We start from the raw sequence: 18,258 nt of genomic DNA on the forward strand, positions 1-18,258 counted from the left end.
TTTTTAAACCAAAAGCGAGGGGGGGTGGAAACCAACAAAAAAAAAAAAAAAAAACCAGAAACCCCCCCCCCAAAGAACACCAAAGTCACCCCTCTGAATATTATTAGCAGGAAAACTTCCGTCATCACATCGGTGGCCAGTCAGTAGAATCAACATATTTCTCAGTTCTAGGTACTATGATTCTTCCAGAGAAGCAGATGGGGCCTCAAACAGTGATGCAAGAGGAAGAGGTGAACATAGGAGCTGAAAGGGTTTAAAATTGTAAATATCCTTCCTTTGGCTCCCTCCTCCCCTCTTCTGGAAAGCACAGACAGGCAGTTTCAACCTTTCCATCGTTTATTTAACTGGCTTAACAGAGGGTCCTAACAGGTCACAAATAAGCTTTTTAAATAAAAAGCACAAGTTGAAATCAACAGTGGATATATCAAAACTCATTGCTAGGCCAACTTTATTACTTAAGGTGGAATTAAAAAACACTGCAGCCTTCTTTTAATAGCAGATTCACATAACGAGACCTCTTCTAGATAAAACAACATGAAGAAACACCTAGGTTTGTATCCAAAACTCGTATTGCTTAAAGCCAAGTACATCTTTTAGAACAATCTAGATTATTTCCACTACCGCATTAAAACTTTAAAATGTTTTTGCTAGAGAGATTATTCCTGCTTCCTTGAACCCTGCACATTTGCACCTTTTCCAGTACCTTTTCTGTTTCAAATTTGTAACACTATAATATTTTTCAAGCATCTGACTGACACATCATATGAGTGGCAAGGAGAACAGCATGACAAGAAAGAAAATGAGCATCTTATGGATGGCAATGAAAGATGTTAAAAAACATACTGGCCAGTGCTGAGCAGGATCAAGTGAAAAGTGGGCAAAATACGAACTGCTTTATATGTTAAGCGTTTATTAGCAGCCTCATACAGCTGCTCAAATTCAGGCATCTAATACAGGGATGTGAACAGCTGGTACCATCACCTGCTGTTCCTGCAGAGTGAAAGGGAGTGTGTGACCTTCCGCTGCAGCACATGAGTCTTGTACATGTGAACAAGTACCAATATGGGCTGTGAAACTCAATAGCATTAGGAACTACCATCCAAAAAGAAATTACGATTTAAAAGCAGCTGAATGAGAATGAACTTCACTTTCAGATTTTTAATGGAGTGTTAGCAAAAGCAGAAGGAAGAAAACATTTTGAAAATTTAAGTTGATGTTGCCTCTGACACTAAGCTTTAATAGACAATTACCAAACAACCATTAAATTAAGCATTCCAGGATACCTATGATGGTCTCGCCCTGTTATTTAATAATATATTTCTTCAGCAATTGCTTTTTCTCTGAAAAAACCTTTTTCCAATTATTGAAATACCGTTCAGCTGCTAGAGTTGCTCTATGGCTTTCTACAGTGCCTGAATCATTTAATTTCTTGCTTCTCTATGTTTCCAACACTCTTGGTAAAGCCTTTTATCCAAGAAAATATCACTGTTTTGTTTACAAAATATAGATATTTCTTTCCTTATGTTCTTAATGAAGCAGAAGCCTTCGTGGTGAAAGTGTTCAGACTCCTGCATCATGCAAAAAAAAAAAAAAAAAAAAAAAATCACATGCTTTCAGAAAATTTTGTTGTTTAGAAGTTACCTCTTTGCCAAACCAAAATCTGCTTTCGTACAGTATCACAGTACCCTGTTTTAACTGAAGAAGTCTCTTCCTATTGACCATATTTTAACAGACTGCTAAATACGTGAGCAAACATATCTCCCACATCTTTGCGTTCATCAACAATGCCACCAAAGTAAATACTCCCAGGACTGTGTTATCCCCACACCCTGTACCAGCCTGATCACATCTGAAGTGCTAATTCCAAACTGAGGCAGACTGTATTAGAGGGAAGCACAGAGGTACAATTTGATAGTGCTTATTAGATCTTATGTCTGACTGAATAGATTTACACTTCAGACACTAAAACCCCAAATGTTTTAACTAAGAGTTGAGCATGAGAAGAAAAACATAGTATTTCTGAAAGACAAATGTGAAAACCTCAGACTGAAGCGAAAAGCAGCTAATGGTGTCTCCTCCCCTGCTGCCATGACAGCCATCATTATTACAAAACTACTGCAGGCCACTATAAACTGTCTAATCTCACTCTGAAAGAACATCCAAGTTCCTAAGTGCAGTTACTCAAGATGCTTACATAAGCAATCATATTTTACCACTGCCACTTGTTTTATTTCTAGAATAAAGCCCCTCCCTGAAGCTATACCCAGATCTAACAGACCATTCTCCTTCAACATACCATGATCAAGATGAAAACCACATCTTGATTTATTTCAGCAACACCTCCTATCTACAATTTGCCATCTAAATTATTTCAGCAGTTAAACAGAGGTAAATGGAAGCTAATTCAACAGCCCTTGATAGACTACATCACTGTAGCAAGAAAAAACAACTCATGCAATGGAGCACAAAGACACATTTAAATAAAGAACTTTATCCCAGAATTAAGTTAAACATGATCAAAAGCAAACAGCACTGTCTCGAAGTCTCTCATCTAAGTACCACACACAATGAGAATTATTCACAGTCACGCAAGCACTCAGACTCCTGCACCAAGCAAAGGCTGCACACATTTTCCGAAAGGCTGCTCTGTCTGTCACTTACTGTGTCAGTATGGCTAGGAGTAAGTTTCAGCTTACTGCTACAAGGACAGAACTGGAAATTAGGACTTCTGAAGCACCTATATTAGGGTATAGATAGAGGATCAAACAAAGTACCACCATCATTCAGCTAACAAGCAGTAATCAAGTGCACCCCTTGAGTACTACAACTGTGTAATTGTGGTTACAGTGCAAAATATATTAGCATAAGCTATCATGGAAACACTTACCTGTCTACTCATTTTAACCAGATAGCTAAAGCCAGTATCACCACTAACTTAAGTTCTATTGCACGTATGTGCAAGCTCTCATCTGACGTGTTTTACATTTCTATGCATCTCACATTGTGGTTTTTCTGGTCATGTCTCACCCTATTCCTCAACTGTCATATAACTGTACCTTCCTCTTTCTTTCACAACGTGCTTGAATACAAAAGTAATTTGAACTGACAAGTTTCAACTTCGCAATTGCACCACGCAAGGAGCATGGACACATTTATTTCACGAAGCTCAAGCGATGAGAAGCCTATGACTATCCACGCCCTCAAACTGAACAAAAAATGTCCAAATCTAGTTAGGAGTTCAAAGCAAGAGAAGGTTGCTTCAACTACAATTTTGTGATGACATGTACTGATTCACTGTCCCTAGGAGATTTACATACATTTATAACTCGCTCACAACCTATCCCTCCTCACTCTATTAAGAAATTCACAGATTTCCATTCACTTCCAAATTTTTTCCCCAGGAAGTATCTGTTGATACCACCAACACTGGAATGAATGCACTTCAAACTCATACGACATGGCATTTCCACCTCCTTCACCTCAGAATCCATCACATCACAAGACTTCAGACCCTACCTTGAAGTCACTGTATTATAAGCAATATATACCAAACTTCCTTTCCCTTGTAGCTTTCAGAGGTACTGTAAAGCAAGTTTAAATCATGTAATCTAAAAGAGGATAGGAGTTTTCATAGGACTGCATGCACCTGTAAGTTTTATAGCTCTCCTGGACAAATTTGCTGTTTTGTACAATTTTCTAAAGGCACATTATAAAAGCAAGATTTTGACTTATCCATCTGAAATTTTTTTAAGAACTTACAATGAGGAGGTCCATAACACGTTGGAACAACATTGCAAATGAACATTGCAAAAACTCCTGACTGAAAACAACAAAAACTCCACCTTCATCAATCTATTGATTGACCCACCTTCAATAATCTATTCCACAACAGTGTGACAGCAGACAAGCTAGGTACAGTTACCTTAAAGAGAAAAAGCTCTTGCAAGTTTACCTCAAACAGGCAAGCCACCAACTGCACATCCCTCACTCTTAGCGTTCCTAACCAATCAGCTTGCTACTCTACTAACAATGTTCTCCATTACTCTGCCACTTCTATACTTACCTTTAAATCCCTCCCACTCTCCCTCTCTTCCTGCTGGCTTCTTTCTTCACGCTAACTATTGAAAGAAGCAGCACTTTATCACACAGCCCTGTGCTATTTCTGAAAATGGTAATTTTGCTCAGCTGCATGTTCTTTCAAGTCTCTCCTTCAAACTCACATGTTGCTATAAACCGTAGTGGGGATCAGCCAACAAGTGTGTGTTTGAAGGACAAATGAACGTAGTAATTAAGAAAAAAACTCAAGTGTTTAACAACTTCGTATACTTAATGACTTCCCTCTACCCTCTTAAGCTATAAACTCTTTGTGGCGAGAAATGATTCTGTACGCTTGTTGTTTATGCATGACCCAGTCCTATTACATATCACGCAACTATATAAATATGCACCTGCACTTTCTGACACAAGTTGTTGCTTCTTTGAAGTAAATCACCTTTGAGACATTGTTTTTAACAGGTTAGATGGCAGCAGTTTAGTGAGAACACAGGTAACAGAAGCTTTAAAAGAAGAAAGGTAACAGAAGAGTTGTATATTTAATAAACTTTTACTGGAATTCAGCAATTTCATGTACGCTTTACTATAATGCAAATAGTCTTAATGTCTCTTAATTGGCCACGATTGTTTTTAACTAATCTTGATTGAAAAGACATCATCATAAAAAAAATCTGGATAACCTCCATGGACAACTTAAGAGGAACCTTAACTTCAACAGAGCATCTGGTACTGCATTTCTACCAAATCAAAATGCAATTTATTGCCCTCTAATGTATGTACATTAGGCCATTTCCTTTATGGCTCCACTTCACACAGAAGCAGTAACTAAAGGAAATAATGGAGTGCCCAGCAAGCGGGAAAGTAATTGCTCAAGAAGCGTGGAACAAGAGAGAGTCAGTTGCACACCGTGCACATGTGGCAGCTCTTCAGAGCCCAGCCCTGCAGCGGTAACAGAAGGCTGGTGTTCCAGAACAAGACCGCTGTGGGAACTCTGCCAACCAACAGCCAGGAGTGCTTGTCCATCTAAATCCCTGGGTCCTTAGGGATTAGGGGTCAGGAAACAATTCCTTCCAACAGCACCACCTCCTGCCTGTACCTGCCAGTCAGTCACTAGCCAGGCACAGATGGAAGACTGTTAAGCTCCAAGCTCTACTCTTAAATTGCACCCGAAGCAGTGTATGCTTAGGTGGTATTGCAAGGGCAGTGGTGCTGGACTGCAGAAAGGACAGTTCAGCTGTCCTGACTGTAAGAGAAATGTAGAAATACCTTGTGTGAAGACCATCTCACTGGGTTGGTTGGGGTTTTTTTCCCCCTCTACATATTCCCAGGGTCACTCCTTTTGAATTTATTTAGTAAGTTTCTTACTACTCGGAAACACAAAATAAGAGCTAAAAAGTTTGCAAATTAAGGATGCTACACAACTGCAGTTTAGCCCTCTCTGCCTGTTCAGTTTCAGTTACACAATCTCTCAACTTCAAGCCTCCCCTTCTCAGAAATCCCTGTTTCACTCAGTAACCTATGCTGAAGAGCTCAGTTATCAATTCAACAGAATCAGTCAGAGTTCAGAGCGACCCCATCCATACCTGACTGCACAAATGGTGTCCCACACACAACAGAAAAGCCTTAGAAAAGGTTAGGGTGCTTGTCTTGTCGCATCTATAAGCTTCACAAATACAAGCAGTTATACTTCATCAAGCACATTCCTCATTATTCCTTTATACAGAGAATAAACTAAACCTTAAGTGAAATTATGGTAATTTTGGTGTTAATTTTAGGCTTGAGAGTTTCATATCCCAGGTCTCCCAGCAGACCTACCAATCTTAGAGCACACTATTGTCACTCTAGGCAACTTGCTTACAAAGTAAAGCACAAAATTAGCAACTCCTGGGAGAAGTCTGGTTTATTATTTCTCCAGAAACACCAAGAAAATCTATGCCAAAAACATCAATAAAAACATATTATCTCAGGGAAATTCAAAGACCTCAGACATAAGACAGTCATTTGATTAATTTGATGCTACAATGAGATTAAAAAGAGGATTAATGTCTCTCAAAGTGAATATTTGGAACTATCAGCTTCAATGCAAAAATACTGCATTGGTTTTACATTCTCTATGCACTCGGAAGGATAACTGCACTCATGAAGACTGGGAACTTGCTTTTAAAATAACAACTTTTACTGCATCGTCTGAACACAACTCACAGAAATCAAGTCTGGATGCAGCCTGCAAGCAAATAATGAAATTACGGCTGCCACCTTAATCTTCATATTTCTTACAGTAAGAAGGTATTAAGTAAGAAATTATTACGAGAAATTAATTACCACTTCTCTACACTGTGTCAGGTCATGAAATGGACTGATTGTATTTCCATCCACTAATTAGAGTGAAGCAGAATTAAAGTTATAGAAGAAACCATACCAATTTCCTAATCTTTCTTATACCCCTTTCATTCTTCTTGATTATAGGGGATGCAACAAAAGCTAAATGTTATCCTGAGTTGCTTCCAAAATCTGAAGTTAACATGCATGGACACCTCTTATTAAAACAAAAAAACAAAACCAAAAAAAACCCACCACCACCACAGGAACAAATGTAATCTAGGAGACCAGGTAATCTTTTAGATCTTTTAAATAAAGCTGATATACAACAGAAAAAGGCTTTGTGGCTTTTTTACAGTCTGCTCTAAATAAAATTGCAGTCCTTCAATGCACACAAAGGGAGAAGCATCACAGCTTACACTTCATCACTATTTGTTATTCACTAACATGGCCAGGCGCTTTCTGTAGAAACTCAAGATACAAATAATAAATAAAATACAGCATTGTTCTTATCTGCCAAGTAACAAGCATTGCAGTTCTACACATACCACACGATCATATAATTGCATCCCTATATTTCTTTAAAAAAAAACAATAATTTTTTTCTGATTTCTTAACTTCAATAGACCATAATTAGTATCTCAGATTCAATTCAACAGCACTACAATAGCATTGAGAACAGGCCGCACATTTGTATTTGTTACCAATTTGCCACTTCCTAAAACCGCATCTTTCAGAAGTTCAGACATTAATCCCAAATCAGGATAAAATTCTTGTATTGTTTCATGCAAATGTCACATTTTCCCTAAAAAATGAGTTTCCGGAGCTCAGCCATGAGAAAATGAGTGTGCAATCAAATCTACATACCAGAAAACTGATGGCTACAGTAACAAGTATATTAAGTCAGCACACTGGGCAAAGGTTCTCTTACAGTTACAGTCATTTGACCTTTAGCCAGCTCTCAATGCCCCAGCCAACCACCTAAAGATGGAGATTTGCAGCAGCTTCTTGTCTGAAATAAGCCAGGAAAAGATTCTTCTGAACCCACTGTACAAGCATTCATTTAAAATGTCATCAACGTGCATGAAATCAGAGTGCTTCTAACAGCTTACTTCGCAGCTTCTGTTTAAATGCACTAACTCTGAACCACCAGAGGATAAAAGGACTCACTCAAACCTTCCAGTCTGGCACTCATGGACCTAGAATATACACAAGCACCTCTTCACAGGTGTGTTTACCTAGTTTAAACCCTATTTAAACAGACTCTCGATGCACACACTTTACACAAACACCTGCTTCTCCCACTGCAGTGCTGACTTGTACAAGGCAGTTGTATTCAGTCATTTTCTGTCCTAGAGCCATCCCACACACCAGTAAGCTGTACTTCTGTCATAGAACTCCTGGTTACTGACTCCTCTCCCTGGTCAGAGCAAAGCACAAACTCTGCACGAGCAGAAGGACTCCAGAAGTATCTGCTCTTACCTCTACATCATACTGGAATGGTCTGAAGACTTCAAGAGCCACAGCAAGATTCAGTGAAACCCGATCCTCATCGGAAGGATCACAGAAAAGCAGGCTTATAATTAATTCATATTTACAGCCATTTGTGGTTATAAAACCTCTCTCTACTGGGCTCAAGAGCATCCTAAGTTGGAAACACTCATGAAAGAGAAGATAGATGCTCAGTTATCACTGGATGACAAAAAGAAGCTTCCTTTTGTTGACCTAAATCCATCACAAAACTGACAAAATGAACAAATATTTCAACATGGAGACACATTTTCTAGATAATCAGCTTACTTTAAAAAGCAGCCAAATGGAAGTTGGGGTGACAGTGACCCCCAGAGTCAAACTTCTATGAATACTAAAGCTCCCATCTGTTTTAAAACAACCTTTGAAGATGTAGTTGTACTTCAATTTTGCATGCATGGACAAAGCCTGACAGTCACTGCTTCCATATGGTCGAAACTCAGGACACAGGTTTTTGCTTTTTTAAGCATTGGAAATACAAGACACCCCATCAAACTTAGGCTTAGGGTGCTTATCTTTGTACAACAAGCATTCTGCTATTAAACTTACCTCGGAGTAACTTATGTATCACCCAAGATGACAGAACCTCTATTTTCCCTTCCTGCTTTTCATGCAACTACTATCAATAATAATTAAAACATATGCAGCCCACAGTGTAAAAATGGCATAGAACAGACCAAATGATAGAGCAGACATGTTGTTCATTTTCAAATTATTAAACTGTTTTTATAAAACTACATAAAATTACCAAAGAAATGAAGTTTCTCTGTCAGGATTTTAAAGAGTGGCATCATTCCACATAATTCATGTCCAAGGCCTTAGCTAGGTATGCTGGACTGTAGAAGCGAAGTTACTCTTAACATCACCAGATTGTTTGTGCTGAGCAATAGCATCTTCTCTAGATGCTTCCTTCAAGAGCCCTTTTGGACATGGCAACAGGATGGGATATCACTACTTAATTGCGGGCAAGCTTTTACCCTTTCGGCAATCAAACAAAACACGTTATGTAATTCAGTTACTCTAGAGAAGCAATACTTCGAATTGGGAATCTTTAGCTGCTGGAGGGATACGGTGCATCTTTATACCCTTGACCAGGGTATCTCAGCATCACAGTCATGACAGAGTTAACACCCACTAGCTCAGAGGAGAACAAAAGGTACTCCACTGCAACATGCCTAACATTTACATTGCCTCTCTTTGCTCATTAAACAGGTTTTGGTTAAATAATGAACAAACTGTATTACAGACTCCGATGAGAATTCCAAAATTATAAATCAACTGGTAAAGCCCAGAGGAGAATGAAGGGAGTGGGAGGGAAGGAAGGATAATATTGACTAATATAAAGGGCGCAGCTTGACAGTGGATATTCCTGCCACACCTGATCAAACATGCTCCATGGGGGAGGGGAAGGGAGGGCGAGAGCAAGAGGGGAGATGGGACAAGGCAGCCTGAAATTTGCATCCGGAACAGATTAAAATGGGTTCTTGGGGGATTGAGAAAATACATAATATATATTACTATAAATGCAAAATTGTACTAAAAGCTAACTCAAATGTCAAAGATTACAGCTTGAATAAATTTAAATATAAAAGCAATGCGTTTCCATGAGCTAATGAAAGAGACATGAAAGGAAGGTCTAGGAAAAAAAAAAAAAAGAACCAAACACAAAACCACAAGCACACAAAACCCCACAAAAAAGCCCAAAAGAACCCCTAAGCTTGTACTTTTCATTGCCTGGAAGATGAGACAGGAGACCGTATCCTTCAAAGTATTGCTTGAGAACCAGTCTGTGTCTAGAACTGAAAAAAATGGAGCATATGCTGTCCTATCTCAAGACACTAGTTGGTAAATAGCACTCACTGAAGCTGAAAATACCTGTTTAAAAGAACCCCACAAAGTCAAACCAATACGCTATCATCACCATGTATAAGCAATTATCATCTCAACATTGACCACACTTCCATGATGACTAATACTCAGAGTCTCTGAATCTCTCAGTACATTAAACTTCGCTTTCTCTACCACAAGCAGATAGTGGGCTTGCATTTTTTCCCCAACAACTCAACAGCACACGTTGTATTTAGCTACTCTAGATAAATGGCCAGTCCCTGACATTTACTCATACAGCATTTATTTGAGCATCCTGACATTCCCTGTTCTTGTTGATGAGAAGAAATATTTGCAGTAACAGCAAAGAACCTCAGAAGTCTTATTTTAAAGAAAATTTTATCTTATAGAAGGGAGGAAGGCATATTTCCTCCCAAAATACTTTTGGTGACTGTATGCATACCCTTCAGAAGACGAGTGACCTTACAAAAAAAAAAAAAAAAAACCACAAATCCAGACTGACATGTAGTCTGGGTACAAGCAAAACATCCAGAACAAAGACACTATCCAGAAATGCAAGCTGTGCAGGAGTTCCTCTAGATGTCATGACCTGACAGAAAAGTCCTGCTCACAACCAAGGGAGGCTCACCTGGCAAAGAAAAGTAAAGCATTACACTTACCAGCAGACACAAAAGAGGAAGGAATAAGGCTTAGAACTAGCACATGTCCTCAGCACCTGGCATCAGTACCTGGAAGTGGCACTACTATATTTCTAAGGAATACACTTTTTATGGGTTTCCAGACTCAGCGCTGACTGAATGGGCAAGCTTCACAATTAGCAATGCAAGAGGTCCATCCCAAAATTAGGTTGAGTGCAGTTCTGAACACTCACTGTAATAAAGGGACCAGAAATAGAGTTTACTTTCAAATACTACAATCAGTAAGACAAATGCTGGGAAGAACCAGCAGCATGCCACGTGCGTCTTGGGATTAGCCTCACTTCCAGATTCTGAAGATATCCTTAGGTTACACTTAAACAGTGATTCAGGAACTACAAAATGAGAAAATGTGGGAGGAAAGGGGAGAAAGACAGATTGGGACAAAAAACCTGGTCAGAATACATATCACAGCCTTGTGTTCTTCCTCCATAAGCAATATAGATTTCCACTTCCTTTCAGTGCAACTCATCAAAGTAAGATTTTCACTTCAAGAGACCCAAATGGAAAGTCTGTGCTTCACTACTACTAATAACAGATGATGAAAAACTACATGTCAAAGAATGTGAGGAGAAAACAGATAATGAGAGACTACTCTGTTAGCAGATTTTCCCCATCATTCACAGATTAGAACCCATAAATAAAGCACAGAAAGACCATGCATAATAGTACACCCGATTACGTACAGTACTACAAGCTTCAGTATACTGACGACACATGCATATTTATATATTAAAATATGTGTCTGTATGCACAGAGACAAATATATACAGATATATACACACACATATATCTCCAGACAGTGGCAGCAGTGGTGTTTGGTGTTTGTGTACTGGTTTACATTGGTATTACTTGTGTAAGAGTGTATACATATTTTCTCTTTTCTTGTTATTCAATAGATGACCTCTGGACAGTAAGACAAACAAGTATACTTGTGCGTTTATTAGCATATATCTTAGCAGGCACCCATACCTGCTGATTTCTGTACAAGCTTACCTGTTATATTATTCAGCACTTCTTTTAAGAGACTAAAGCTATGCAGCAGGGGATCCCTTTCTTCATCCTATAGGTTACATATAGGAAGGAAGTCATTAATGAGGCAGACATAGTCCTGAAGACAAATCCTAGTAACGGGTCTGTAAAGACCTCCCCTTCATATTCGGAGAAGTACTGTGAGTTGATTTTATCACTGTCAGACATTTGCTTCATCAAAAACAAGAGAGGCATTTTTATTTTCCTGCTAGTGCTCCCCAATGTCATACAGCTCAAATGTCAAAGCATAGGCTCAAGACCAAGCATTCTGGTTTGGTTTTATCATCCTTAGAAGTATTTCTGATTAGCCTTCCGCTGTTCAATAAATTTCAGAGCAAATCTACCTCATACCATACTGAAATGGCTCATCTGGATTTGCTATAATGTTAATCTATGCAGATTGTAATGGGAACAGAAATACAATGACATTTGGTGCCATTAACTTGAATAAAGAATTATAGTGCTAAATTTATATGAATAGGTGCATCCCTTAGCCTTAGTCTATCTTTACGCTATTAAAATAAGGAGGAGCAGCAGTTTCCCCAAGCTGGGCACACCCGCAGCCACACCTACTGGGTGGCAGAGAGCTCTGTTAGAAAGAAAAAGGGCCCTGCCCTTTGACAAACTGAAACCACTTGCGCTGGATGACAGCCATCTGCTATTCATGTGACATTCCAAAGGGCATCCCCGATACCGCACACCACAGGCACAAATTTACACTGTGGAAGCCCTAAACTGATCAATGCATCATCAGACTTGGAAACATTGTTCTAATGGCTTTTAACAAAACTGGTTTGAAACTGTTAACAGGTTTCAGTCAGGAATATAGCTAGCAGTCACAAAACAGAGCTAAAAAAAGATACTACGCCATAAGAAAAATTTAAAAATACTCTCTATATAAATTACTTCCCCAGTTTTTATTTCATGGTTCTCATGCTGAAGACTGTCTTCTCTAAGAGGGCACAGAATATATCTATGAAAATGTTGTGCTAAATAAAATAGCACCATATATTCAAAATCCTTGACATGCCAGGAGATAAAAGTCTAAATGAGATGACTCCTGTGTGAAATACAGTATGGGGTTTTTTGTTTGTTTACAGACTACACAGGTAGAAGATTTCCAGCTTTGTACACAGCCGCTGGCACACAAGAAGTTAAAACTGCTCAGCATGAAACAAGGCAGAAAGTTATTCCAACTTTACTTACAAAAGTACTATAACAAATGCTAAAAAAAAAGGAGTTTTTTTCCTAAAATCAGGTGGTTTCTGCCATAGTATGAACAGGTAACAACAATTCAAAGTAACTCACCAGATGTGTGTGAGTGCTCCATCGGGCATTACGTTTTATGGCTCCCACCACCGCATTGATTTCACCTTGTACAATGTAAATGTTCTTATCCACCATCCTGACAATCCTGAAAATAAAGGTAGTTCACATTAATCTCCAGCCTCTCAGAATCATTCTCTTCCTCAGATGAAACATGAAGTTGGCCCTAGTCAAGCAGGAGGCCTGCAGAGATGCAAGAAACTCCTTCGGATCTCTGTTTTGTGCACGCAGACAAATATATTTCTTTTGTCAAAAGGAAGACAAAAGGAGGATGCTTTTCCACAGAGCGCATTTTCAAGACCATGAGAGCAGATAGTTATAATAGGGCACCTGTGAAGCAAGAGGCAACTTTGTCAAAGGGCATTCCTCGGGTTTTTTTCCAGTCCATGTAAGTTCACAGGAAGATAAAAGCATTAGGGTGCCAGGTCAGACACCCATGACAATGCAATGACATATGCATCTCCAGCACTTAAGCACAGTCCTGCAGCACTACACAGAACACAGAGCCAATCTTGTACTCTATTAAATAAGCATCAGGGGCTGGAAAAAGCTGGCCAGAGCAAAACTCTCTGGGACTTTAAGCTTTAACAAAATTATTTTTAACAGATGTTGATTTCACACTTGCCTCATGAAAAAAGCTTTCAAAAAAGCAGGCAAGTAAGAAAAGTCATGGGTAAGGCCCCACAAAGAAATGAGCAAAACTAGAGACAAAACTGGATGGAACACAGGGAGAAAAAGTGAGAAAGCTAAAGGCAAACATTTACTCTCATGTGGCCTGAGGTCTTACAGGGAAAAAAACTGATGTACCCAGAGAGAGAGAGCCAGAAGAGGGAAAAAAATTTTACAAGTAAGAAATATTTGTAATAGCCTGAGGAAAAGAAACAAAGAGTGGATTACTATAGGACTATTCTTTCTATACTACCTGTAGCCTGGATACAGTTAAGCGTAATGAAATAAGAATGGAGGGGAATGAACAGACATTACTGTTTATAAAGAATAAACAGGACTTTTAAAGAGGTCAGAGAGTCAGATGATACCGTGTCTGCAAATGAGAAGGATTTAGTGAAATTGTAGCCAAGTAATGGGACTTTTTCAGAAGACAGGAGAAGAAAATGAGGAATCCAGCTTGAAATCACAACAGACCATCCACAGGAAAGCAAAAGACTGAAAACAAATGAAACTTCGACCATAACACTTCAAATCAGTCCTTTAGAGGACTCAGTGGGGAGGTGGGGGGCAGGGGGTAACAAAACCAGTAACAGAATATAAGAAGGATTTTTTCCCTGTGTAGCAAAAGCAAAGCTGGAAGGAAACGGTTTTGGAGAATTACTCCAGACATCACCACAGACATTACAGAATGTAACATACATCCTGGATCCATCAACCTTCTCATCAATCAACATGTTTGAATTATCAACAACACTTCAAAGATAAAAATATCCTCTAAGTGAAAGGGACTAATTTGTTTCAGAACTCCGTAAATAATGAAATGAAAGCAAAATATTATAAAAAGATACCTTATCAAGGGAGAACATCAGATTTGTTGTTCTGATTTTTCATATGTTTGCAATAGGATGAATAATCTTATGGTAAAACTTTCTTACTTCATTAGACTGATTAAACATTATGGTATTCCTAAGTGTTACACAGTAAATTGGAGGCAAAGACAAAAGTATTTTATCATATAGGAATTGCCACAACAGATCAGATCAATAGTTTATCTCATTCACTACTAGATGATTCAGAAAAATAAACATATAGCCCTGCAGTTTGCTTGTGCCTTGAACAACGGTTTATTTCCTCCCTCCACAGAGCCACAGATATTCTTCCTGCTTATGTGCCTAATGCTTGAGAGATGATCCTGTCCTGAACAGTAACTTATTCCATATGTAATTCATATGACTGCATTAAAATACTGTATCGAAATACCTTTGATCACAATTTCTTCTACTCCAGTATGCTGTCTTTGTTTTAGTACATGGCATTAACGTGAGACCTTCTCCTCCACGTAAAATTCCTCATTTATTTATTTCTTCTTTCAGTATTTCAAATATTATCCATATCTCTACATAGGCAATTTCAGGGATCAAAAATCCGGTACAGAAAAGTACTTTTGGGGAAATACTTTACACATCCACATTCAACAAAACTCACGTTTTTCCTGTCTTCACTGTCACAAAACAATATTCAGCACATAAACTTTGAAGTGCCATTCCAGGCATTTAGCAAACTGACATGCGACAAAGGTACCCCCAAACTGATTTGGAAAAGCACATGAAGAAATGCCAGACATCTGTATCACATGCCTTGCACATATGCAGATACTCAATAGTTCTGCCAGTATTTAAAGTGATGCCAAAGCTTAAATGCAATTCTGCATACTACTGAATCTGCTTTTCTTCTCCAGTTTTAATCTAAAACAATCAAGACTGGAAAGTTTTTGTTAAACTCAGTCCTTCCTGCATGTAGGAAACTTACAATACTCTGCTGCTCCTGAACCTGGTACTATCTCCAAGCAGCAAAATATGAAGAAGATAGAACAAACCTCCAACACACACCTTTTCCTTTTAACCCGCTGGGAAACAGAAAGTGCTGACCCTTTCAAGCAAGACCGCAAAATATCTGTGTTGCTTCACAGGCCTCTTCTAACATATTAAAATCCTGCAGAACTTAAAGGGGTTTTTGCAATTATATCCTTTCATTGACTTGAGAAGAGTTGATGAGAAAACACTCCTTTCTTCACTGCAAGTTCCGTTAAATGTAACTTTATTTAAAAGCACAAAACTTCACTTTACACATGCCAAGAAACCTCCTGGTCCAAATCAATTGAAATAACCTATCATGCTGGAGACAGAAACTCACTCTCAGATCTCTGAACATCGCCCATACAGACCACTTCACCACAAACACTGAGTTAAAGATAGAGGAAATCCTGCTTCACATTTAAGCTTGCCTTTGACCAACCAACAGCAGACACAGATTCCAAAGTAAACCATAGCCAACTACTTTCATTCATGCAAACAGCCTTTGTAACTGAGTGCTGGAGAAGGAAACAGAAAATAATTACAGGGCTGCGGGGCAAGGGCGGGGTGCAGTGTGAACCGTACAACTAGATTCTAGCTCGTAAGCTAGACCCACCGAAAGCACCATCCACCCCTTTAAAGGTTTTCAAGCAACAGGAATAGGTTCTCTAAATTCTGCACTACCCAAAGCCCACCCTTTTCAAACTGCTAGATAATTCCAGTGTGCAGTCCTTCAAGTGTATCTATCTTCATCACAAGCAACAACTGCTCATACTTCAAAGCTCTGTATACGTGTACTATAGTGAAAGAGGGTTTAAGATTTGAATTAATGCTCTGAAACAGCAGAGAGAAAGTTAGAAGATTTACCAGAGTAGCACTGAGTGATCAGATGGGTTTGAGAGCATAGTGGTGGTCAAGCAAAACCATTAAACATTTGTTCAATGTACAAAAAAACTGCTAATGTGAGTTCAAGCTTAGCATTACAAGGGTATGGTCTGAAGAGTGGGATATTGTGTAACTATTGGTTGGACAGCTTAACAGAACTACTAAAGCTGAAGATCATCATTTAAAAAGTTGGAACAAACTCCCTAGCAGAGCCATAGTTCCGACACCTCCTGATGTCTTCAGATCAAGACTGGATGCCTTTCTTGAAAGCAACGTTTAATCAAACACAAGATAACGGACTCAATACAGAAACAAATGGATTAAGTTCTGTGGTCTTAAGTTACGCAGAAAAAACAAGAAAGGTACCTATTAAATTTCAAATACTTTTTAGCTCCTTATCTCTTTAGTTAATCCTACATAAACTCCTGTTCATACACCTGCTTAAATCTGCAGACCAGTCCTCAGATTTCACTCCTGTGCAGACCTTCAACAGGCAGCACAGTGAAAATGACAGCTCCCAGCCAAGGCAACACAGCTGCCCGGCCCTCCAGAGAAACAGGGAAGCTGTTAGCATGCACAGCCTCACTTCTAAGGTTAGGAACACTGTAAGTGGAAAAAGGTAGATGCCCGAGTATGTCATAAAAGAATAAACATTCCTATTCTTTTCAAAGCATTCAGCAATGTTCCATGGACAGTAATTATCACTATTCTGAGACTCATGAAATACTATCAGATGTGAAACCTTCATATAAAAACACTGACAAGATTTACACCTGCAAATGTGATCTCACACATGCACTGAACACTTTACTGCTGAACTTTGGAACACACTACTACAAAAACGTCCCAGTTCACAGGAACTCAAATCCTTCCTGGGTATTACCATAAGGAGTCTCAGGTACACTTTTAGGAAACATTCCCTCCCCTGCAGGGAAATGTCTGCAGCTCTTCTGGAAACCAGCAGGAGCTAGCATCAGAAGTGACAAAGTCTGGCAGACTTGCATCAGATCACTTCTTATCACTAACTTTAGCCTCAGCTATGGTGACTGAATCGAACCCGGTGAAACTACTCCAATAAACAGCAATAACAAAGAACAGCATAATCACTACCCAGGCAGGAAAGGCAGTATTTCAAAGTAAGCTTCCATTGACCCAAATCTGCACTGTTTATGATAATGCATAAATCATCCATATAGTCTCTGACCTAGATTTGGCCACTCAAGTCCTGATACCATACACTGCCACTGAAACAGAACACACAACACCCTTCAGTTCGTGAATCACAATTCCTGCCTAACTCAGGGCTAGCGACATTACCCAGAAGCCCAGCTGACAGAGAAAAAGCTCATTTCCCTCCTTCTAACTGCACATTGAAGGTACATGAACCTCTATCAGGAAATGTAACTTGCTTGGATTTTTCATGTAATAACTGCTCTGCATCACAGTAAAAGTTTGGAGAACTTGGGATGTTTCTCCAAAGGCTATCTCCTGATGCCAGAACCAACATAATGGAAAAGTATTAATTTATAAGTATGGCAAGGAAATGTGCAGTCTGGTGATGCCAGAATTCTGGGCTACTAAGAACGCCCTTTAAAGGATAAGCAGCAGTAACACCGAGGTGGTGGGACAGGCTTCTCTGCAAGTCTCACACTTAGTTGCAGCAGTGAAAGAGCACCTGGGAATCAAGAGGAGAAGGCAACTTGCACTGATCTGTCAAAACTGCAGAGTAAAAATGAAACCTAAGGCAAATATAGAGAGGGGGATTTCTTTCTTCATACTGTCAAACCTGAGAAACATGGTACCAGCTGAACTCAGCATACAGAGCAACGCTGCTTCTTACAACAGCTAAGAAGCTGGCTACACGCTGGGAAGGTCTCTGTGACAACCGATTTTTAAGCAAGCCAAGTCCGAGCACGGTCAGTGGGTGCCTGTGCAGGTGCAGCGCACAGCCGGTACCTCCCTCCCGGGCCCGGCCCCCCCGAGCGCTGCGGTGTGGCCACCAGCCCCGCTCCGAGCGCTGACCGTGCCTTTCCCTTACGTCTCCAGCC

The 18,258-nt window shown here is 39.4% G+C and overlaps 1 protein-coding gene across 1 annotated transcript in view; it reads right to left on the reverse strand.

Annotated features, from left to right (window-relative positions):
• The window catches only part of LOC104500134 (golgi-specific brefeldin A-resistance guanine nucleotide exchange factor 1-like), a gene marked incomplete at its 3' end in the record, with an annotated part of 83,465 nt that extends 70,584 nt beyond the window's left edge, over positions 1 to 12,881 (reverse strand). Inside the window, exons 1-2 of the mRNA XM_010143737.1 lie at positions 12,786 to 12,881; positions 11,442 to 11,508 (exon numbers count right to left, since the gene is read on the reverse strand). Of these exons, the coding sequence (XP_010142039.1) occupies positions 11,442 to 11,508; positions 12,786 to 12,881 (163 nt within the window). The remainder of the gene's footprint in view (positions 1 to 11,441; positions 11,509 to 12,785) is intronic.
• Between the last annotated feature and the right edge of the window lie 5,377 nt (positions 12,882 to 18,258).

Source organism: Buceros rhinoceros, unplaced genomic scaffold (genome assembly GCF_000710305.1).
Source record: "Buceros rhinoceros silvestris isolate BGI_N320 unplaced genomic scaffold, ASM71030v1 scaffold16879, whole genome shotgun sequence".
In the NCBI taxonomy this organism is placed as follows: Eukaryota; Metazoa; Chordata; class Aves; order Bucerotiformes; family Bucerotidae; genus Buceros; species Buceros rhinoceros.